The following is a 25222-nucleotide window of genomic DNA, read 5'->3' on the forward strand; positions in this document are numbered from 1 at the left end:
CAAATTGTTCCTTTGCATGTGTATGTCCAATTTCCCTTTGAAAGTTACTATAGAATCTGTTTCCACCATCCTTTTAAGGTCTGATTAAAAAGTTCTTACTTTGGGAGGGGGAAGGAGAAGATGAACCATGTGTTAATGTTGTCACCATGTGTATAAATGATGCTGTGAGTTGGGCCGTGTGTTTACAGGGAATTGCAGGGTCTGGATGTTATCGATGGACACGAGTGGTGTGAATGTGGAGAAACAAAAGGGGAGAAAGCAATAAAAACAGAAAATGCTGGAAATACTCAGCAGGTCAGGCAACATCTGTGGAGAGAGAAACAGAGTTAATATTTCAGGTCAATGACCTTTCGGCATCTATATCTATCTCTCTCTATACAGATAGCTGCCTGTCCAGAGTAGTTATTTAGACTTTGTTAGTTCAGATTTCCAGTATCCATAGGATTTTGCTTTTTATGTTGAGAAATAGGGTTAGATGAAGTAGAATGGGAGGAGGCTTGTGTGCAGCATAAATACTGGCATAGACTTGTTTGGCTGAATGGCCTATTTCTGGGCTGTAAAATCACTGAGTGAAGGCCAGGGACTTCATAACAGACCGGCAAGGAAAGAGGGAGCCCAGTCAATCTGGGCCAGCCGCAAACCAACCTGAGCAGTCAGTATAAGGGCAGATCCATGAAGCAGTTTCCACATGTGTACTCATGGGAATATGAGCTGTAATACCAGGGGGTGAGGGGAAAATAAAAGTTAAATTCAGCTTCTGAACCAGGAGAAAATTTCAGCATTAGGCAAAGGGCTGATTGAATGACTAACTGCACCTCAGTATTTTGACATCTCTGGTCAAATTGCCAGTGGTAAATAAAGCAAGGTGAGTGGCTCTGTCTGTAAATTGGCCTCTCTCCTGCAGTATCACAATTTGAATTCCTATTTTGTTGGGCATGGTGAATGAAATCTGTTCTTGAGAGGTGCTGCTGTTCATTGCCCATTCTCTTGCCTGTGCTGTCTGCTCACTTGATAATGTTGCATTTAATTACAAGAGTATGAGAGCAAGGAGGTTATGTTGAACTTGTATAAGACACTAGTTTGGCCTCAGCTGGAGTATTGTGTGCAGTTCTGGGCGTGGCACATTAGGAACAAGTGAAGGCATTGGAGAGGGTACAGAAAATCTTGAATGGTTCCAAGGATTAGGAACTTCAGTTATGAAGATAGATTGGAGAAGCTGGGACTGTTTTTTTACCTTGGAGAAGGCTGAGAGGAAATTTGATAGAGGTATTCAAAATCATGAGGGGGTCTGGACAGAGTAGATAGGGAGAAACTGTTCCCACTTGAAGGAGAGAACGAGAAGGCACAGATTTAAAGTGATTGGCAAAAGCAATGTGAGGAAAAAACTTCTTCATGCAGCGAGTGGTTACGGTCTGGAATGTGCTGCCTGAGATTGTGGTGGAGGCAGGTTCAATGGAAGTATCTGAAAGGGAAGAAAGTGCCGTTCCCCTGCACAAAGTGAATTCGGTGAGCCACTGCAGACAGTTTGGACCAAGTGACCTTCTCCTGTGCTATAATAATTCTGTGATTATAAAAATATGGGCCATTTGGCCCAACTAGTCCACAATGGTGGTTCCACTCCTTAAGCCTCCTCCCAGCTGTCTTCATTTAACCCTATCAACATCACCTTCTACTCCTTTCTCCCTCCTGTTTATCCATTTTCCCTATAAATATATGTAATTGGTTCACTTTCCATTACAAAACCTTAGAATCTCTGTCAAGGAGGCAGAAACACAGTATCAGGACAGGCCGACTGCTGAACTCCCTTCACACAATGACTTGCATTTCTGATGTAAATTGCCTAACATTTTGTGCTCATGTTGAAGTGGTGATTGAATGTTGCCAAGTAACCAAGCTGTTACGAGTGGTAGAATGAAGACTAAAGTAATGCAGCAACGACTTTTGTGTAAAATTTCTTAAGGGGCCATCACAGGACCATAATCAGACAAAAATCAACAGCACGTCACAGATGACCAAAATAGTGGTCAAAGAGGTAGGTTTTAAGGAGCGTCTTAAAGGAGGAGAGAGCAAGGCAGTGCGTTTTAGGGAGGAAATTCCATATCTTAAAGCCTAGGCAGCTGAAAGCACTGTCAGCAATAGTGGGGGAAGGGGGGGGAAGAAAATCTGAGATACACAAGAGGCTAGAATCGGAGGAGCACCATGATCTCTGATTGTAGGGCTGGAAATTAGAGATGGGGGAAGAGATTTGATAGATCAGGCGTGTGCTGTAAGTGAGTCCTGTGCCAGTGGAACTGGAGCATTTGCTCCATTGACAGCAACTTGCACCATCAGGTATTGCAGCACAGACAGGGAACCAAAGCATTTCTGGTCTCCGACCATTACAAACTGCATTTTCCACTGGGCTGCAGGGACTGCTCTGCTCACAGCAGTTTAATAATTTAAGTGGCCTTCCATCTGAAATTTTGAAACTGTCATTTTTTTTTCTCGCTCTTTTCCCCCTCCTCTCCCCCCCACATTATATTTCGGTCTTTAAAAGCATAAACTGATATTAATTGAGATGACTCCCCAAAACATCAGTTTGATTGCTGTAATAAAAACAAAATACTGCGGATGCTGGAAATCTGAAATAAAAACAAGAAATGCTGGAAATACTCAGCGGGTCTGGCAGCATCTGTGGATACTGCCAGACCTGCTGAGTATTTCCAGCATTTCTTGTTTTTATTATAGTTTCATTGGTGTGGAGCTATAAAGGAGCCATTTCCAGAACAGGGTGGTCTTTCACCTGGAATCTATCTGCAATGCCAGTTGTTGTAACTGAGCAAATTACTTTTTAAAATAGAATTCAGATTCCATTTGTGAAAAGATATATGTCTTTCATAACCACACAATGTCCCAAAGCTCTTTACAACAAGCACTTAATTGGTTGTAATGTAGGAAATGTGACAGCAATTTGTGACAGACAGCAATGTGATAAATGACCAGATAATCCGTTATTGGTTGAGAGAGAAATGTTGGCCAAGCCATCAGGGAAGACTCCCCTGCTCCTCTTGGAATAGTGCTATGGGACTTTTTACACACACCTGAGAGGGCAGCTGGGGTCTGTGGTTTGACCTCTAATCCCCAAGAGCTGGCACCTCTGACAGTGTAGCAGTCCCTTTTGGTACTGCACTGGAGTGCCAGCCTGGACTTTGTGCTCAAAGCTCTGGCTATATATGCACCCTTGGTGTGGCAAGGCGTATGGGGAAATCGGTAAAAGGAGGAGAGGGAGAATGAGCACAGAAATTGGTGGCAAAAATCAACTGGATACAGACATCAAGAATCTAGACCCAACAAAAGAATTGGTGCACAGTTTGTATTTTATTACAAGCTTGTGTAAAATTTAATACAGTGCAATTTCATTTGATTTACATCTTTTAGATAAAATGAGGCTGCTGTATTTACAGAAAAGTAGATTTTTAAATCTTTAAAATAAAAAAAAAAGCATTATGTACTGGCAGTGTTTGGAAAACATTTGTACCAGAAAGGATTTCAATGTTCAATGTGTTAAAGGGACAGTAGCAAATACATGGAACAACAGTTAGATCTCCCCAAGAACTACAAGAGCATTATAAAAGATTACACCAAAATAAAAATTAAAACAAGTTTCCAGGTTTATTTTCTTGAGCCACAGCAAAGAACTAATCTGTATCTTTGTACGTTTTTGACCCATTCCAGTACCACAGTGTACTGGGCATCACCTTTTTGCAGTTAAGTGCACAGAAAACCCAAACATATTACAAAAAGCTGCAAATGAAATTTTATACCAAAAGAAGTCATTTAAGTCTCTCCGTGTTTTACAGACAACGTCTAGTGTGCGCAATCTGGTGATATCTGCACAAGTGAGTCTTCCCCCAAATTACATGCTCAAACTCTGCATAAATAACTGAAGCAGCTAGTAAGACTTAAAGAACTTGCCTTTCTTGACCTCAGGACTAGCTGCTCGATCAATTAAATTTATCAATCTCTGTGGTTTAATTTTGTTGACCAAAGAATATTAAGGAGCAAAGGTGGGTATACAGAGTAAGACTGCAGATCAGTCCTGATCGCGTTGAATGGCAGAAACGAGGGGCTAAATGCCTCTTCCTGTTCTTTATCGGCTTTTACTGATGTTGGTTGAGGGATAAATGGCCAGAATTTCCTTGCTTTTCTCTGAATAGGGTCATGGGATCTTTTATATCCACCTGAGGGGGCAGACAGGGACTCAACCAGGACATAGCTTAGTCATTTCATGGTGATTTTATAAACAAAACATCTGTATTATAAATGTAACATGGAAACTTTAATACTTCACTGAAACCATAAAGAATTATACATTAAGGGATCTCTGCATTTGAACTGTCTATAAGTAGTAAGGAACTGGTGATTTCTTGTATGAAGGAAATAAAGCAGGAAGACACTGTCCTTAGAACAAAGAGAGACAGTAAGTTTGGGAGAAAGGAATTGGGAAACTGGCTCTGAAAACAACAGCATATGTAATTGTATAGGCCACAGATTCATCACTTAGTTCTCCACCAATTGTGGGTCTGGTATTGGAAAAATGCAGGGAGTCACCATGCTTAAAAAGCAGGCAAGAACTGAAGGGTTACATGTGAGTGCTTCCCAATTACATTCACATTCTAAGACAAAAACATGTTTTTATATAAAGATAACAGAAAAATACATTATTCAAGACTAAATGCCAACTGATACATTTCAAGTTTCTTTAGCTATGTTTAACATTTAAAGACATACAGATTGGCTGTGAAATGTAGCCTCTGTTTAGAGTGTCAATATTTGCATGAAGTTTCTTAATCCACTATTTTAACTGTGCCATTAGTTTAAATTTTTTTAAATACCTCTAGTACAACAGTGGAGGAAGGAATTCTGTACAAACATGTCAGGCAGTTGCACGCCAGCATCCCACTGCATAGGTTCAAGGCCTCTGCTGTCCATTTCCATTAGTACTCTGTTACTTATTCCCTGTTACATTGCATGCTGAAACCTTCAATTAACTTGATGTCCCTTTTAATTAAAAAAAAACCTCTGATGTAATCCTAGGGCTCTGTAGTAACATGAACAGACACCTCCCATTTCTGGCCAGACATCCAAATTACTCTAGTATAAAGTCTACGGTGCTGTCAGTGTCCATGTCTTTTGGGATTGATCCACGTGAAATATGGCTCCATACATCAACCTGTATAACTCTTAAGAACATAATCTGCATTTTTGCCTTTTGCTAAGAGTAGGAGTTAGTGCCCCCATGCCACCAGTGTAAGATATCACACACAATCCAGGAGCTGAAAAGGGCTGCACTGTTCCCCAAATATCTCCACAATGTTTGATCTTCTATATTTTATAAATTTAAACATTAAATCCCTCAGTCTTTGATATTTCAGAACAGGGAAATTAATGGCAACCAGACCCATTCAACAGAGTGTAAACAGTCCCCCAACATTGCACCGTGAATAATCAAAGCAAAAGAAATTAATTCATCTCTAACTGTCGCTAGTGTTTGTGCATGTATTTGTGTCATCTTACCTCTAACTTGTTTGTCGATAACATATATATGCATATGGGGTATCTGATTATAGACCCACATTTTCTACAGTACCAAGAGTTTTACATTCATTCAATCCATCACTTTACACAATACTGTGCTTGTATCTTTCCATCTCGCAGAGATAGACTACTCTCGTACCATTTGGGAAAAAAAAGAATGCTCCCATTTTGGGATGTTGATTGTGAGTGAGTTTTTTTTTTAAAAATCACCTCCTTGGAAACTGTCTCAAAGCTGCACAGTCATCTAGATTCGTGTACTGATCTCTCAAGGGGTCGTCTGGACAGCTTTTGGCCTGGGCTGCTGCTCAGTGTTAGCAGGAGCACTGATCCACACAGTTAGTCCAGCTTGTTTACTAGGCTGTTGACAAAACACTGTTCAGCTGGAGCTTGGCCTGCTCTGTTCCAGGCTTTCACGGTTCGATGGAAGGTCGACTCGCTGCTCGTCCATGCGTTTGGCCTGCACCCGCTGGATCAGGCTAAAGAAGTCCTCGTCAGGGACAGTAGGTCCTCTTGGCCCCGGACTGGGAGGGGCACATCTCTGGTCGTCAATTCTGGATGACTGTGGGAGAAAAGGAATCACTAGTCACAAGTGCATTTGAGAAGCAGGGGGTTACTTTACAACATATTCAGAACTGGACAGGAGTAGAGTAATGACAGGACGGGGTGACATCAGATCAGGGATGGTGGGGCTTGCTTGACCAGTGGCTCAAGAGAGAAGATGGGGGGATGGGATCAGGATCAACGGGGGTGACGTAAGGGTAGAGCAAGAGATTGAGTGAGAGAGAAGTGCATAGGAATAGGAGTAGGCTAGGCTATTCAGTCCCATGATCCAACTAGTCTAAGTCATTAATATATATCAAAAAGAGCAGTGGTCCCAATGCTGACCACTGTATACTTCCACTCAAACACAACCATTCACCACTACACTCTGACTTCTGTTCCTCAGCCAATTTTTTATTCATGCTGCCAGTGCCCCCTTTAATATATTCAAGCATGTGATACACCGCCTATAAAGATCAGGCATTGTTCTCACAGCTCCTACCTGACATTTCATTAACATGTTGAAAAAATCATCTCCGGGCTCCTGAGGATCTCCGTCAGGCCGCAGATGTCCCATCACCACCTGGCTGTTGTTATGAGTGATCCTCAGTCCAGGCAAATTGCCCACATTGGCTCGCTGGTCGTCTAACCTCCGGCTCTGAGAACTCGCTATTAAGTCGAAAAACTCCTCTGTCTGTGGGGATGTATTGAGTGAAGCCTGAGCTACAAAGGAATGGGGGAGAAACAAAAGAGCTGTTATCGGTGTCAAGGCACCAGCTGTCTGTATTAGTGGTTAAAGGTATAGCAGGTTACTGCTTAATCAATTTTGGTGCTGTTCAACAAGGAGTGAAAGGTGACCAGGTCATCTTTCAGTGCCATCTCTCAGATGAGATGTTAAACCGAAGCCCTGTCTGCTCTCAGGTGGATGTAAAGGACCCATTTACAAGGAGAGCAAGGGAGTTCTCCCCAGTGTCACGGCCAATATTTATCCCTCAATCAACATCACCAAGAGCAGATTATCTGGTCATTACCATGATGGTATTTGTGAGATGTCCCCTTACTTTCACATCTGTTAGTTGTAATGGTGCAATATCACTGACAAACTGCTCATGTTCACACGCCGACTAATTTCACAGTCCCTTCACCTGCATGGATCAGTGATTTAAATGTTTATTTTTGCCAGTGAAGGTGCAGGATGGCTGTGTTGGAAGCGCAGCCACAAAGCTCAGCGAGATTAGGCCAGGCACTGCCCTGCTCGATGGTGCTGTGTGGGGAAGCTACAACGACTAATGGAGCTGGCCACGCTGAATCCACCCGCAGCTCCCATCAGTTCGATGTCGCACGCACAGTTTGCTTCACGCAGAAGTTGTGGCCAGTGGATATTTTCCATGCCAATCTGGCTGGCCCAGAATTGCGTGTTGACATTCCCATTCTGCAGGTTGTGCAGGCACTCTGGGGCTTAGCAGTCTTGTTCTACTTTAATTAAAGCACCAAGTCTGCTCAGTCGTCTTCTGTGCTGTTCCCAAATTAGTTTCAGCTGACTTTTTCCTCTTTGAAAATGACTCAAGTCTAATTGGAACCTCACAGTGGCTGCTTGCAAAGTCGCACTGGCAGGACTTAAGCAATGAGCTGCTGGAGATGGGCAAACAGGCAACACTGGTGGGGTGGGCAACGGACGGAACTTAACACAACGCTCAATGTTAAAAAGATGGAAGCCCCCGGACCATATGTAATTTTTTCTCTGCTTCGTCGTGTACTCACATATTCTGTCCTGCAGAGGAGACGCGAGGGTCGATGCACTCCCTGTCGTGCCATTTTGACGTTCTTCAAATGTACAGCGCTGGTCGTCCATACGATTACTTTGGAAACGACTCAATAGATCAAAGAAGCATTCTTCATCTGAAGGATCCCGGTTCACCTTCTACACAATTCAAGTTTTAAAAAAAACACATTGCACTTTAAACATTGATTTACTGCAGTGTGCCATATCTCAAATCTCCAAATGTTTAAAAACTACAGAAGTGAGGCATAGTTAGCCAATTAAACCTGAGCTGAAAGAACCTTGGCTATTTACACAATATACATACCCTGGTTTCTGGATGCAACAACAGTACTGTGTGCAGTTTTGATCTTACCTAATGACAGACATACTTATTCCCAGAGGGCGTGCAACAACTAAGTTCACTAGACTGTTCCGGGGATGAGGGGATTGTCCCATGAGGAGAGATCGAATAGACTAGGCCTATATTCCCTGGAGTTTAGAAAAATGAGAGGTGATCTCATTGAAATATTTAAAATTCTTAAGGGGCTTGACAGGGTGGATGCTAAGAAAGTGTTTCCCCTACTGGGGAATCTAGAACACAGGGTCACAGTGTCAGAATAAGGGTTCGGCCATTTAGGATTGAGATAAGGAGAAATTTCTTTGCTCAAAGGGTTGTGAATCTTTGGAATTGATGATCACAGAAAGGTGTGGACGCTCAGTCGTTGATAAAATTCAAAAGAGAGGTCGATAGATATTTTGGTACTAAGGGAATTAAAGGATACGGGGATAGTGTGGGAAGGGGGAGTTGAGGAAGATGATCAGCCATGATCTTGTTGAATGGAGGAGCAGGCTCGAAGGGCCAAATGGCCTCCTCCAGCCCCTATTATGTTCTTAAAGAAATAGCTAGATATATGTTTCAATAGGTATGCACACAGATATACATTGATATGTATCAAATCAAAATGACCTTTCTGATATCAGAAGAACTTTTCTGTTATTCTTGAAACAATGCCGTGGGATTTTTTTATGTTCACCTGAACAGACAGATGGGGTATCAGTTAAACATTTCAGCCCAAATACAACAGTCCTCTCTCACTATTGCACTGAAGTGTCTGCCTAGATAATGTGTTTAAGTTCTGCAGTGGGGCTTGAACCCACAGCCTTATAACCCCTGAGCCACACTGACACTACAAATACATACGCTACAGATGTGCAGGACAGCAATGATGGGAGGACGATAGCAGTCATTCCTCCGTCAACTCAAATTTTTTTTTAAATTCATTCATGGGATTTGAGCGTCACTGGCTAGGCTAGCATTTATTGCCCAAGTATAAACAGTTACACACTGGCAAGAACCTGAGCATTGGTTTTGTGTGAATTCTATTCTCCATGTCCATGCTAAATAAGGTAGGAGCCACCACATCGCAGTCAGGCGGCTTTGCAGATTTGAGAGAAAGAAAGAATTTGCATTTCTATAACATCGTTTCCAACCTCAGGACGTCCCAAAGTGTTTTCCAGCCAATTAAGTACTTTTGAAGTGTAGTCACTGTTGCAGGAAATCTGCAGCCAATTTCTGCATGGCAAGCTCCCACAAACAGCAAAGTGGCAATTACCAGATCATCTGTTTTAGTGATATTGGTTGAGGGAGATAGATAATGGCCAGGATACTGGGATGAACTTCCCTGCCATTTTTCAAGTAGTGCAGAGGGATCTTTTCTGTCCATCTGAGATGACAAATGCGACCTCGGTTTAATTTCTCATCAAACAGACAGATGTTGTGTCTGCACTCTTGAGGTGTATGGAAGTGTTTTGGGATCTCTTGAGGTCATGAGGAAAACTATATATAAATGCAAGTCCTTTCCTTTGGCAACAATCAAGTAACTTTTAAAAACTATTTGGCTGCAAAATGATAAAGTGTAAATTTTTGCGCTCACTTCAAAGTCTAACAATTTGACATTGCAAACTCCTACAGACGTGTCAGAAGTCAGCTCAGTAACAAATGCACCCAAGAGCAAATGCAACACAGACTCTGCTCAACACATGAAAACAGCACAAAGATATAATACCAGAATTACAAAATAATACAGCACAGAAGGCCATTTGACCCACCTAAGGAAAGATATACTTGCCCTAGAGGGGGTGCAATGATAATTCATCAGATTGATTCCTGGAATGATTGTTTTTTCCAATGAGGAAAGATTGAATAGACTGGGCCTATACTGTCTGGAGTGTAGAAGAATAAAAGGTGATCTTATTGAAACATACCAAATTCTGAGGGGACTTGACAGGGTAGGTGCTAAGGAAATGCTTCCCTTGGCTGGGGAAAGATGATCAACCATGATCTTATTGAATGCTGGAAACCTAAAATAAAACAGAAAATGCTGGAACTATTCTGAGGAAAAGTCATCGAACTGAAACATTAAATCAGTTTCTCTCTCCACAGTTGCTGCCTGATCTGCTGAGTATTTCCAGCATTTTCTGTTTTCATTACATGCAAAAGATTGTGTAATCTGGTTAAGGTAAAATCTCCTTAAAATTAAAGGTTCCAGCCACTTCAGGCTCTTAGAGTAAACACTTCTATTATAAGCTGGTATACAACATTTCATTATACTGAGAATGGGCAGACCAACTTCATTTGAATGTGACACAGGTGCTCTGCTCAACACATGGAAATGACACAGAAGCAATATACTAGAATCAACGAATGATGTAGTACAGGAGGCCATTTGGCCCATCAAGTCCATGCCTTCTCTCTGTAGAGTAATCCAGTTAGTCTCATTCCCCCTGCTCTATCCCCATAGCCCTGCAAGTTTATTTCCATCACATGCTAATCCAAATCCCTTCTGAAATCATTAATCGTCTCCGCTTCCACCACCCTCGTAGGCAGCGAGTTCCAGGTCATTACCACTCGCTGTCAAAAGAAGAGTTCTTCCTCACATCTCCCCCTGCACCTCTTGCCCAAAACCTTAAATCTGTTCACCTGGTCCTTGTACCATCAGCTAATAGGAACAGCAGGTTGCTGTGGCATTAGTTTCACATACGTGGTGTAGCACTGACTTAAACTGGGGCAAAAAGTAACGATTAAGGCAATCCTGTGTAATGGTCATGGAAGACAGACACAAATTCACACCAGCTATTCAGTCATTTTTTGGCCTCTTTGTCTCAAGAGACAATGGGTAAGCGCCTGGAGGTGGTCAGTGGTTTGTGAAGCAGCGCCTGGAGTGGCTATAAAGGCCAATTCTAGAGTGACAGACTCTTCCACAGGTGCTGTAGATAAAATTGGTCGTCAGGGCTGTTACACAGTTGACTCTCTCCTTGCACTTCTGTCTTTTTTCCTGCCAACTGCTAAGTCTCTTCGACTTGCCACTCTTTAGCCCAGCCTTTATGGCTGTCCGCCAGCTCTGGCGATCACTGGTAACTAACTCCCACGGCTTGTGGTCAATGTCACAGGACTTCATGTCGCGTTTGCAGATGTCTTTAAAGCGGAGACATGGCCTGCCGGTGGGTCTGATACCAGTGACGGGTTCGCTGTACAATGCATCCTTGGGGATCCTGCCATCTTCCATGCGGCTCACATGGCCAAGCTATCTCAAGCGCCGCTGGCTCAGTAGGGTGTATATGCTGGGAATGTTGGCCACCTCGAGGACTTGTGCATTGGAGATACAGTCCTGCCACCTGATGCCAAGGATTCTCCAGAGGCAGCGAAGATAAAATGAGTTGAGACGTTGCTCAAAGTAATGATTCAAGGCAATCCTGTGTAATGGTCATGGAAGACAGACACAAATTCACACCAGCCATTCAGTCCATTCCCATGGAAGCTCATTGACTGATGATGCTTTTCAAGGTCACACTCTCAGTCTCCAAGGTTACATTACAATGCCAGGATCTGCCAGTTTAGATTATCTACTCCTTTTCTGGCAAAGGTGTGGCTTCGCACAGATTTCATTTTAGGTGCAAAGTTGGATTTTCAGTGACCAGAATCATCAAACCTGGCAAAGTAGGCGCAATATTCATCACTCAACCAACATCACTCAGTCCGCAAGCAGGACCCCGAGTTTCCGGTTGCTTACCATTTCAACACTCCCCCCTGCTCTCATGCTCACATCTCTGTCCTGGGATTGCTGCAGTGTTCCAGTGAACATCAACGCAAGCTCGAGGAACAGCATCTCATTTATCGATTAGGCACACTACAGCCTGCCGGACTGAACATTGAGTTCAATAATTTCAAAGTATGACAGCCCCCCATTTTACTTTCATTTTTACTTCCTTTTTTTTTAACATTCTTTTTTTACATTTTTTACCTTTTTTTTTGCATTTATTTCATTTCATCTTAGTTTGTTCAGTTTGCTTACCCATTGTTTTTTTTCAGGTTTGCACTTGCTGCTGTTCAATATTCAGTGTATTAACACCTAATCTGTACTAAAGCTTTGTCTTTCAACACACCATTAACATATTGTTTGCCTTTGCTCTGTGACCTTTGGTCAGCTATGTGGCCTGGTCCAATCGACACCTCCTTTGTTATCTCTTCCCCACCCCCACCTCACTTGCTTATAACCTGTGACGTTTCTAATATTTGTCAGTTCCGAAGAAGGGTCACTGACCCAAAATGTTAACTCTGCTTCTCTTTTCACAGATGCTGCCAGACCTGCTGAGTGGTTCCAGCATTTCTTGTTTTTATTTCAGATTTCCAGCATCTGCAGTATTTTACTTTTATATCACTCAAATAGATTATCTGGCTATTACCTCATTACTGTTTGTGGGAGCTTGTTGTGCACAAATTGACTGCCCTGTTCCCTACATTACAACAGTGACTGCACTTCCAAAGGACCTCATTAGTTATAAAGCATTTCAGAACATCCAGAGGTCATGAAAGGCGCTATGAAAATGCAAGCCTTTATATAATAAAATCTCAATTTACCATAATAATATTGGATCAATTTCCTTTGCAGCTTTCAAATGTGGCTGCTTATATAATAACCATAGAAATTAATCTGTATACAATTTTGACTCATTTTTGCCATTGGTCAGTTGGAAGCACTCCCTAAGCTACAGGTCCCAAGTCCCACTCCAGGACTTGAGCACAAAAATCAAAGTTGACACTCCAATGCTGTACAGAGGGAGTGCTGCACTGGGAGATGCCTTCATTTGGTTGAGATGTTAAACCGAAGCCTCATCTGCCCTTTCCGATGGATGCAAAAGATCCCATGGCACTCTTTCGAAGAGGGGCAGGGGAGTTACCCCAGTATCCTGGCCAATATTTATCCCTCCAATCAATATAACAAAAACAGATTATCTGATCATCATCACATTGCTGTTTGTTGGAGCTTGCTGCCTTTTTTTTCCTACATTACAAAAGTACTTAATTGGCTGTAAAGCGCTTTGGGACATCCTGTGATTGTAAAAGGCGCTACAGAAATGCAAGTCCTTTTTTTCAACAGAGTAAGGTATGGAATATCTCATTGTGAACTGAAAAATGAAGTGTATCTTTGAGATGTAAATATCCCATTTGTCCTCCAACGACACAATCTTAAAATTAGTTCTAGGCCACTTAGGAGTGCAATCAGGAGCAATGTTTTCACACAAAGAATAGTGGAAATATGGAACCCGCTCCCCAAAAGGCTGGTGCTCAATTGGAACGTTAACACTCTGGGCTGTGGATTTTTGCTGTTTTTTTTTTTTGCATTTTCCAGCTTTAATTTGAGGGATGACTTTTTTTGAAAAAGCACAGTGGGTGGACAGAAGAATCTGGAGTGCTATTCAACTAGGTGAGTCTCTGGATACAAAGCAGTGACAGCCGCCTAAAATTTGTTTGGGCACAAGAACAGGCTGATGGGACTGGCATTAAGGCTGGCTCATTTCAATGACGCACAGTAGAGATAGACAAATGGCCGAGCACAATTAAAGTACAAATTAAATCGAGCACAGGCCTCACAGGTATTCATCTGGTGTAATGGACGGAAGCACAGAAATGGCTTGAAGAGACGAGCGAATCTGGAGAATGGATCAGTGATGGACAGGTAGGGTGAAGGCAATTGACAGTCACAATTAGCACCAATGCCATTGTGACACTATTTGCACTAATGCTGACAGGTACTTTATATACATGTGACGTATCAGAATAGAAGAGTTCCACACAGCAAACTAAAGAGTCCATTTTCATTACATATACTGGGGAAGAGTGGAGCAAGAGTCCAGAATTATTCAAAAGGTTCTTCTGCCCCAGTATTAATTATGTCTCTGCACTTTGCCTTCCCAATTTTCTCCCTTCTTTCCTGAGGCTGCTGGCACTTGCTGGGGGTGTGGTTGCCGAGGGTGCTGTGCCCCTCTGATACCCCTGCCCAAGTAGCAGTGTGAGTGAAGCCTAGACACGGAGTGGGCATCGTCAAGGTACTTGACTTTGGGTGATCTGTACATGGGTTGAGCCCGGTCCTGTCTCTCCCTGCCACCTCCATCCCAATACCGATCGGCACTGGCCCACTTTCCAGTGGGAGTCAACAAACCGCGATAGTGATCCAGACCACCAAACTCCAGCCTAGACAGTGAGTCAGTCTAGGAATGGCAGGTACACAGATCAAACGTTGGGCCTTCCTGCTCAGTGTGCCTCAAGTTTTACACTGACTGCACAGTGCACTTGCGAACTGAGGCTCTACTGCAACAAAAAAGGACAAATTTAATCTAAGACACACATCGGGTCAGACAGACACACAAATAAAAGAACCAGAGGACTGATGAGAAGAATTAGCTTTTATGGAGCAAAATATGAAGATCTAGAATGCACTGCCTGAATGGGCAGTGGACACAGGTTCAACAGTAACTTTCAAATGGGAATTTAATAGCTGATTGGGGAAAAATTTGCAGGGGAAGTGGGACTAATTGGATAGCTCTTTCAAAGAGCCAGCACAGACACGATAGGCCAAATGGCCGCCTTCTGTGCTGTAAGATTCAATAAAACACAGTCAACCAAATACAACCAGCTAAATAGGTGGAAGATCAAAAGGGTTGAATAAAATAGCAACAGCACATCTGCAGAAGGGATACATTCTATGACTTCGAATAAAGTGCTTATGAACACTCAACAATTCACGGCAAGTTTTTGAACAATATTGCCAAGCATTTTGCGCTTTTACAGAAAGTAGATGAAAGACAACAACAATCATCGCTACACAACCTGACAACAGCAACCACTCACCAGTCTGAAGCTGGAGGCATCCGTGGCTGAACAAATGGTTTATGAGCAACATCCAGCAAAAGGCAGACCCAGTGATCACTTTACCAACAATTGAGGTGCTCACGACTGCTCTTCGCCCTGCACACAGTTGTGCTCATGGTGTGTTCACACCATAATCACATCAGGGTCACTGCTAGTATCAGCTATGGAAGAAACAAGTCATCGCAGAATGCGATATGTTCGGCGCAGTTTTGACTCGTCCTTGAGTGGACCGCCAGTCCAACTGTGAGGAACCACAGGCACACCTTCTAGAATACAATCAAGTCAGGGGAATACTCGACTTGCAGCTGAAAGCTGACAGTTTTACGAGATGACTATTAGTCATGTGTAACATTCTTTGTCCAAGGGAGTAAGACAAGACTTGTAAAAAGAATACGTTCTTAACAACTGGATAGAAACAGAAATTGAACTCAAAAAAGTCCTAAAAAGGTAAGGGCTACAACTCAGAACTTTTAGCAGGAGTTTATCTTAATTAGGACAGAATAAAATCTTCTCGAGCCTGATGAACTGCAGAAAATTTAGAGAGATTATTCAACAAAGACATGAATTTTCACAATGGAAATAATATGGATGTTCTGTCATGCTGCAATTAGTCTGCTGCACTGTAGCTCCTTCAGTGCTGGAATTGCATAAAGTACAATCTTTCAATGTAACAAAGATGTTCACCAGTTCAATGGAGCAGATGATAACCGTGCAGACACTTTGTGAACTAGATTCTATCAAGGTAAAAATGTACAAAAGACGACAAAAGTATTTCTGCGCCAAAATCAAGAACTAACCGGGTGGAAATTTTCCAGCATTGATTAAAAAACAATGCGTGGAAGGAATTCTTTATCTTGTCCTACATTCATCTTTGGATATTTAGGAGTAATGTGCCAGGGTGCAGATTGTCTCAGCTGGAGCATCCCGTCAGTTTGAGAGTGGTTAAAGTAATGACTGTTTGTGAGATCATTTTGAGGTTGGCTGCTCAAAGTGCTGACACTCACACTGTCAAGAAAAGCAACTACAGTACTGTGCTCACCAGAAACTATTTTCACAATTCTATGCTCCAACACTAAATCTCAGCCATTAGTAATGTAATGACCTCCGTAAGAATAACTCCAAAAATGAGTTCTAATCTTTACCTAAAGCTGACACAATCTTAGCATGAAGAAATTTATAATGTGCCCAATATTCAGGTACAGTGCAACCCAACGGCAAAAATCCTTTCTTTTAAATATGCCATACATGCAAATTTGTGCTCGGACTATGTAAACTCATGTGGGGATTTAAATCGTCTAATTAAACACCAGACTTTCACAAAACCACTGCTAGGTTTGTAGAAATGCAAATCAGATGATCAGAAAATGAGGGCCAAATAAGGTTTTAGGCAAAGAACTTTTGGGAATGTACCTGCACAAGCCTAAGATAGCGATACATCCAGCAAATCACTATATGGGTCCAAATTTATAGAACTGTAGAAAAGGCAGCAGAGTAGGAGGTGATTCAGTCATTGTACCTGTGCTAGCTCCTGAACTGAAACTATCTACCCTAAATCCTATACCCTGCTGTTTCCTATATCCTTTTCACATACTTATCTAATTCCCCTTCAATTACCCTCTACCTTAATGGGTGCTTGAAACAAAGCATTCCATATTCTAATAACTGTGAAAAAAAATCTTGGAATTGACCCATTCATTCCTTTGAAAATAATGCTCAATCTATGCCTCACTGTTACCAAATCCTCTAAAACTTTTCTTTTTTTTGACCATCGCTTAGGTCTCCATAATATTCTCTTTTCAATTGAGAAAACCCCATTCCCCACACCCCCACCCCCACAAAGTCTTTCTTCATATCTGTAACCTCTCATTTCTGGTATCACCTCAAGTAAACCTTCGCCTCATGCTTCCCATGATTCCAATATCCTTCCTATAATGGCCTGCCCAGAAATAATACATTCAAGCACAAATGCATGCTCGCGTTAAAGTGGTTTGCCGTATAACACAAACATTTTACCATAGCTCACAGTTCATGAAGCAGAAATATCATAGAATTCATGCAGTCAGATATCGAGCAAGTTTTATTTTTCCTTGTAACGATCGTACAAATTTTAAGTTATAGCGCAATGCATTCAAAGTAAAATGTTTGGGGAAAAATATACCATATTTCTAGTCTGAGTGCCTGTGTCGATAACAACTTCTTCATCCTATTGATGAAAGAGATACATTTATAAAGCACCTTTCACAATCTCGGATGTCCCAAAGTGTTTTACAGCCAATGAAGTACTCAGATGAGAATATCAGTGGTAAGTGAAGGAACAGGTTCTTATTTCTGGCACTGAATGTTTGCATAAAGCTTTCCTAGATGCTGCACAACCAAAAACAAAATTTCGCCCTGCACTGTTCCAGCAATGGTTCTGTGAATCCAAGCTCAGAATAGCACCTCTCCTTGCCTCCCACTAGTGTTTACTGTTCTAGTTACTTTACCCACCTCTTTCACTGCCACTGCGAGCGAGGCGACAGTTTAGTACAGAACTGTGGCAATTTTTGCGCTGTGGCACACACCAACCAGGAACTGGGTCAAAGCTGCCCAAAAAAAAACTTAGTTCAGCGAGGGACCATTACACGGTGCGGAAATTTTATCATCCCATTCGCCTGGACTGGAAAGACAATGCATTTACCCACTGCACAAACTAGCCTGGTCCTCAGAATACGTAAACTATAAGCTCTTATATATGATCTTCAAACTGGTAGAGTATTATCAATCCAAGGTGAACCTCCTTAAAGATAGTGATCTCACAACAAGCAGTACTGGTGGGACTTTCCCCAGCTCAGAGAGGCAGAGTTTGGTTTTATAAAATGGACTACTTTCCAGCAAGTAATTGTCTCCCACTCATGGAGACTGTAAAGACCTGGGAAAAGTTCACACTGATAAAGGAGGTGTGACTGAGATTGGAATCTAAGCACATTGTTGGGATACATCTAATTAATCTGAGCATAAAATCCACCCGAAAAATAATAAGCCAACTTATCCTTCAGGATTCCCAAAGCTGTGGATTTTATGCAGCAAAATTAGTTTCATAGATATAGGGAGGGGGAGACTGAAACAAGTCAGTGCAGTAATTTTAAAACTGCCATCCTTTTGGCATTACCAGACAAGCAATTACCTATCTACTGGGGCAAGGGGTTATTGCAGAATGTTGCTTATGGGTTAATGAGGTACAGCAGGCTCAGTCAGGTATAAGTTATTGCATTTCTTTACAACATTTCACTGCCTTCTTGATTATTGATTCACTTTTCTGGGAAGTCAGGAAAACTATCAAAACATATACAAGAAATTCAGAGGAACTGCAGTCTGGGAATACTGACTTCAACAGTGTGGTAACTGGCTTTCCCCCTGTTCCATATCCTCTGTTGAATATCTCCAGCATTAATGAGATTGATTAAACACTCAGTGTATCATCTCATTTACACTGCAAGTGGTTCGGATCCTGTTTAGACACTGATATTGATTGTGAATTGGCTTCCTTTTAGACTGTTTCATTCAGCAGGGGGGTCCCGTTGTGACTAATCTTCACTCTGCTGTGTTCGTGAGGAACTCATACAGGGCTTTAAATCGCTCACTCCGACTGAGTGACTTCTCGAAACCATTTAGCCACATAGTCTCCGCAATACTGGTCTTAAAGCCAGTTTTAGGACACAGAGAGGTCAGAGTGATGATGAGTCATCTCACCTCTTGGCTAGATACGGATGAGGTTAGTGGACACAAGTAAGAGGATACAGAGAAAATGCTTTTAAAGAAACTCTAACTTGTCTGGGTTACATTTTGCAGCCTGCAAGTCACTATAGTGCAGTAACTGCTCTTTGATTGATGTTTACCCTCTCCACAGCTTATTAAAATGCCTTCACTGCCAGATGAACTCAGTTAAACAGTCACATCTATAAAAGGTTGGAGAAAGAACAGCTGGCTAAGTAAAATGGAATTTGCTTTTATGGGTAGCTTTAAAAAAAAAAAATGCTCCAATTATTTTCCCTCAAGGTGGATTTCTGTTGGATATGGTTCTGTTGACAAGTAGCCAGTCCTCATGTGTGAGCTCAGATTGCGGGTGCCTGCAAGCTATTCAGGCACAGAAGGCATCGAGTCTAAGCTTGACCCTCACTTAACAGTCATGAACATGCACTCTCCAGCAGCAGTCACTTGAGAATGTTTGGGGGAAGGTTCCCTGGTTGATTTCCCACCCCTCCCCATCCCCACGTGCATCTCTATTCTGAGGCACTAAAGCCAATTCTGCTGTCCTAATTACCATTTCAACCAAAATCCATGGGCTCAGCACAAACCAATGACTGAACTCGACCTTCTGATACACAACCTTCAGTGGTACATCCAGCAGTGCCTTTACCCACATGCCGAAGTTTTTTTTTAAAGAATACTTAAGCAAATGAAGTCAGCGACAATGAACCTCAGAGCAAACGGAATAGTTACATACCAATCAGTTAGCACAATGTGTAGTGAAACATTTCCTGGGTTTTGTTTCTGATATAGTTGAGTGTAAGAGATAAAATTCCAATCTATCAAGCCATATGCCATTATCAGAATGTCCGATAGTTTCCCATTTAACCAAGAACCGAAGAGCACAGTGGACACCCCTCGCCACTGTGGGGCCAGAGCAGCGAGACATGGACTCCAACCAGCTGGACTCTGGGTCGCAGTCAGACTGTCGGGAGGTGGTCAGAGGCAAGGAGGGGGGAGGTGAACAAAAATAGAATAAACCCCAGGCAGAGAAGAACATTTGTAGAAGGAGGAAACACTTCAAATCGCAACACAGCCCCTCAACAAAATGACATTGTGCCGAAACACTCATTGGTGCCAATATCATGGCTACAGCAATGACCTCAACAAACCAAATAAAAACTCACTTTTACATGAAGACATTGCCCCCTTTTAAAAATTCCAGGGTTGGGGATATTTCTAAAAAGGGCACTTGCTTCATGAAAACGGTTGTTTTATGCCCTTTAGCGAAAAGCAGCCTAATCAAGACTAAACTCTGGCATTGCTGCTCTGCAAGAGACCACAAATGGCCATGACCCAGTGGGAGCCATTCTCTCTCCCGATATGGAAAATGCTCGGGGGAAGGGAATGCAGAGGCAGGAACCTGCAACCCATCACCACTGGATTTTGGGCTCCTCATTAAACAGTTACCAGCAAGGGGTTAATCCCATCTGCTCCACAAATAGCACTGACGTGAGCTTGGATGTGTAATAAGTCTCTTTTAAACATTAAAAGTTCATTAACTGCGTCTGAATATCTTAAAATAAAGATGGAGAGAGGAAAGCTGTCAGCCTCACTTACCAGTAACTGATGTATGGTGTGTCCTCAAGTTACTGTATGTGATAGAAAATATCCTTTCGCCATCACTACAAGCTCTTCACGAAGGAGAGGACAAATGCACCAGCCGAGCCTAGTCTAGCCTGTAACTCCAGTCTTCTGCTTTATAAAGTTATCTTTCCTTTGCAATTACATCAAGTGGTTGTCTTGGAAACAAAGCTATCATTTATACTTTCCTGATAATACATTGACCCATGATAAACTGGCTTAAATGCTTCCGAACCCAGTTACTCATTCTCTTTTCCCAATAGAGTGCAATATATGCAATGATTTGTCTACACATTTGAGACCACAGAGATTAAGAGAATGCTTGTACTCAGTGTAATGCCTTTGAATCAATATATTGACTAAAAATGTTCCTTCATACTAACTTTATAGGTTTTTCCCCCAGAACTTTAAAAGAAAAGCCTGAAGTATGTCTCACCTTGTAGATTTTTATTTTTAACAGGTCATTGACCTATAGAACAATCCCACTTCAAGGGCTTGTATTGAAACAGCAATGATAAAATGGAGATACGCCTGATAAATTTAATTTTCAATGTGCTCGGTCAACCCTATACAGTGATTTGAGAAAAAATGTTTGAAAGCAACATGCCACATTTTGTACAGAATTTACTTCCAAAAGCTAAGACAGGACGTAAGGGATGCAATTATAAAGGAACAGGAGGAAGACATTCAGCCCCTTGAGCTTGTTCTGCCATTCATTCAAATCATGGTGATCTGTACCTCAAGTGTACCTAAAAGCTAGTGGATAGACGCGAAAAATAATCAAACCCATCTCTGATATATACCCATCGATACCCTTGCCTAACAAAAATCTTATCAACCTCAGTGTTGACAAATGCAATTGAACCAGCATCCACAGCCTTTTGGAGGAGGCAGTTCCCGATTTTCCAGTACCCTATGTGCTTCCCAATTTCCCTCCTGAATGGCCTAGCTCTAATTTTAAGGATATGCCCCCTTGTTCCAGATTCCTCCACCAGAGGAAATAGTTTTTCTATATCTACCCTACTGGATTCGTGTGCCATTTTAAACACGCTGATTAGATTACTCCTCAATCTCCTAAATTCAAGGGAATACAAGCCACGTTTATGAAACCTAACCTCATAATTTATTCCATGAACCCCTGGTATAATTAAGGTGTGAATTTACACTGTATCCCCTCCAAGGTCAATATGCTTCCCGAATCACGGTGCCCAGAAATGAACACAGAACTCCAGATGGAGTCCGACCAACTGTATAAGCTTCCTCCTCTTTGATTATTTTTTGCAACTGCCCACTAGCTTTTAGTGATTTGTATATATGGATACCTGTCTCTCTTTGCTCCTCCACAATTCCTAATTTCCCACCACAAAGAAAATATTCTGATTTCTTTCTTGCAACCAAAGTGTATGACCTCACACTTCTCCACATTGAACTCCTTTTGCCACCTTTTTGCCCACCACTCAATCTACCTACATCCCTTTGTAACTGCCTGCTCACGTCCATACAACTTACAATGCCTCTTAACTTAGTGTGATCTGCAAACTTGGATATATAACTACTCCTTGATCCAAGTCATTAGTATATCGTGAAAAGCCGAGGCTCCAGTTCAGATGCCTGGGGCCACATCCCACCAGAGTACATTCCCTTTATCCCTACTCTGTTGTCTCTACCTCCCAACCAATTTCCAATCCGTGCCACAATGCTTCCTCCAATTCCGTGCACTTTCATTTTTTTGGTCGTAATCTTGAGTGAACCATGATCTTGAAGTTCATACGCATAACATCCAGAGATATTCCATTATCTACCAGGTTAGTGGACTCCTCAAAAAAAGTTCAACAAGATTAGTTAGACATGCCTGACTGTTTGCAAATGTATGCTGACTCATGATGATCAGCTCACACTTGTTCAAGTGTTCAGTCACTCTGTCACTGATGACTGATTCCAGTAACTTCCTCTGTAGTTAACTGTTTTTCCTCTCGCTCCCTGCTTAACTAATGAAATGATTTTTGCAATTTTTCAATCCGATGGTACAGTTCCTGTATCAAGTGCGCTTTGGAAAATTATGATTAATGCATCTGCAATTTCCTCACCTATCACTTAATATGTTGGGGTGGAAACCTTCACGTTCTGGAGATTTGTAAATCTTAAGTCCCACTATTTTCTCCATTAACATTTTTTCGTATATTAAATCCACTAAGTTCCTCCTTTTGACTTATTTTGCTTCCCTGTACAACTGGTATTTTATTCCAAATAAAATGAGCACAAAGTATTCAAATAAATGTGAAATAAATGTGTGAATATTCAAAAAGAACAAAAACTATCACTTATTGTCAATTACAGAAGACTTCAAAGAGGCGGGACTTTGGAACAGGTCAGGAGAAGGTGGGATGGGATGGAAGTGAAGGGACGGTGGTGTTTCTGTGGGAGTTATGCATGGTCAAGGAGGCCAAACAATGTTGTGGCTTACCTCTTGTCTATCACAGAGGCATTTTAAAGAACCAATTCAAACAACAGTGTTAACCAAAAGCAAGAGTCAACAAAAAACCTGTTAAAGACAAACTGGATGGACCATAAATTAATCTCAGTACCAGTTGTTCCCTCTCTCTCTGAATCAAGATTTATTATCGTGTGCATCTGTCTCCAAAACCAGAAGCTTTCAGAAGAGAATTGTTAGGAACAGAAAGAGGATTTTGGTGCAACAAAGCCATTTCCATTTAGCTGAATTTTGACTCACTGCAAGTAAACTTCAGTATGTGACTGCTATCTTAATTGTTACATTTTATAAAGAAAGAAAATCTAGCAAACACCCGACAGAAGTGAACATGACGTAAAATGCACAGCATAGGAACAGAAAATTCGATCCAACGGGTCTCTCCATGGGTTTATATTCCACGAGCTTCTTACAGGCATCTAGCCTATTCGCATCAACTACGCCTTGTGGTAGCCAAGTCCACACTTGCTGAATTCCCTATTGGATTTACAAGTGACCATCATAAGGAGCTATGCTGTTGGGTGAAAACCACAACACTTGTCACAACAAATCATTTGCCCGAACTATGAAGGCCAACAAAAAGAGCTGTCTAAATCTGGGCTTAACTGCATTTCAATTTGTAATCTGAAACATTTTTACAACTTTTGATGGATTTTTAATGTCCTACACTGTCCAATCACCTACACAATCTTCAACTCAGTGAAAAGCCTCCGGACAATATATTTATTTCTTCTGGATTGATGAATTGTACTTATGGAATTCATTATTAGATATTTTGTAAATAAGGATGGATGTGGAACTCGCCAAATAGAGTTCGAGTTAGCAAACAACTGGGCAGATTGCCATTTCAAGCATTAAGTCTGATTTTCTAGTTATTTGACTGTTCCAAATACATTTTGAAAGTAAAAAAATTTGGGCCCACGTTAAAAAAGTCTTGAAAGCAGCATAATTCTGTCCAACAGTTATTCCCGCGACAGTGAAAGCCCATTTGGTCTTCTCATTGTCCTAGCATGCTGAGAAACTCACTATTAACTACTCAAAGACTTGGGAGTTGACTGAATAATCACGTGCCTGGGCAATGCCCCGAAACAAAAAGATCTCTCCAAAACTGTACCCGAGCCTCTGCGTATACAGTATAAATATTTGTTACCTCTTTATGTGGTCAACAGCAGCTGCCAAGTGCCAGCTAAATATTTCTGAATGTGCTAAGCCTTAGGCTGGATCATTTGTTTTGGCGAGGCACTGGAATATTTGCTGAATAGCGTGACAGATAAGTTTCAGCTCCCGGGAGGTGATGGTCACAAGAGGAAGAAAGAAGGATCTCAGACAGACGAGGGGTACACAGCTGAATGAGACAGCTGTACAGATGTATGTGAAATTTTATTTTAAAAAAATAGAAATCATTGGTTGATCCCTCTGCCACAGAAAAGTCCAAGTCTACTAACAGAATATTCTGGACCCTGAATAAATTTAAATTTTACAATATTGAATTTAGGCATTAAGGCACAATATGCAGATACTCACAAAATCAAATAGTACAGAAGGAGGCTGTTTGGCACATTATTCCCATGCCAGTTCTTTGGAAGAGCTAACCATTTAGTCCTATTCACCCTGCCAACTTCCCCATCGTCCTGTAAAATTTTCCTTTTTCAAGTATATATCGGATTTTCTTTTGAAAGTTACTATTGAATCTGCTTCCACCACCCTTTCAGGCAGTGCACTCAATATATGCAGTGGACATAAGAACGTGGAATAGGCCATTCGGCCCTTCGAGCCTGCTCTGCCATTTGATAAGATCATGACTGCCCCCCCCCCCCCCCATAACCCTTGACTCCCTTGTCTATCAAAAATCGATCTAACTCAGCCTTGAATAAATTCAATGACCCGTCCTCCACTGTTTTCTGGGGAAGAGAATTCCACAGACTAATGCCCTCCGAGACAAAAAAATTCTCCTCCTCTCCATCTTAAAATGGAGACCCTGAATTTTTAAACTGTGTCCCCCTAGTTCTAGTCTCCCCCACAAGAGGAAGCATCTTCCCAGTATCCACCCTATCAAATCCCCTCAGGATCTTATATGTTTCAATAAGATCACCTCTCCTTCTTCTAAACTCCAGTGGGTAAAGGCCCAACCTGTTCAACCTTTCTTCATAAGACATGTCTTTCATCCCAGGAATTAGTTGAGTGAACCACCTCTGAACTGCCTCTAATACAATTATATGCCTATTTTAGGTTTTGCTGCTTGCGTTTTTAAAAGTCTAGCAATTGCTCTCAGGTT

The 25222-nt window shown here is 41.8% G+C and overlaps 1 protein-coding gene across 9 annotated transcripts in view; it reads right to left on the minus strand.

Annotated features, from left to right (window-relative positions):
• Positions 1 to 3350: 3350 nt before the first annotated feature.
• Positions 3351 to 25222, minus strand: part of gpsm1b (G protein signaling modulator 1b) — a 265572-nt gene continuing 243700 nt past the window's right edge. For 4 of the 9 annotated variants that reach the window (XM_068012193.1, XM_068012192.1, XM_068012191.1 and 1 more), the window contains exons 4-6: positions 7879 to 8038; positions 6620 to 6840; positions 3353 to 6136 (exon numbers count right to left, since the gene is read on the minus strand). In XM_068012193.1, the coding sequence (XP_067868294.1) occupies positions 5954 to 6136; positions 6620 to 6840; positions 7879 to 8038 (564 nt within the window). In that variant the 3' untranslated portion in view covers positions 3353 to 5953. Of the gene's footprint in view, positions 6137 to 6619; positions 6841 to 7878; positions 8039 to 25222 lie in introns of all 9 variants that reach the window. The other 5 variants (XM_068012196.1, XM_068012195.1, XM_068012194.1 and 2 more) reach the window with 2 other exon arrangements.

Source organism: Heterodontus francisci, chromosome 32, assembly GCF_036365525.1.
Source record: "Heterodontus francisci isolate sHetFra1 chromosome 32, sHetFra1.hap1, whole genome shotgun sequence".
NCBI lineage: Eukaryota > Metazoa > Chordata > Chondrichthyes > Heterodontiformes > Heterodontidae > Heterodontus > Heterodontus francisci.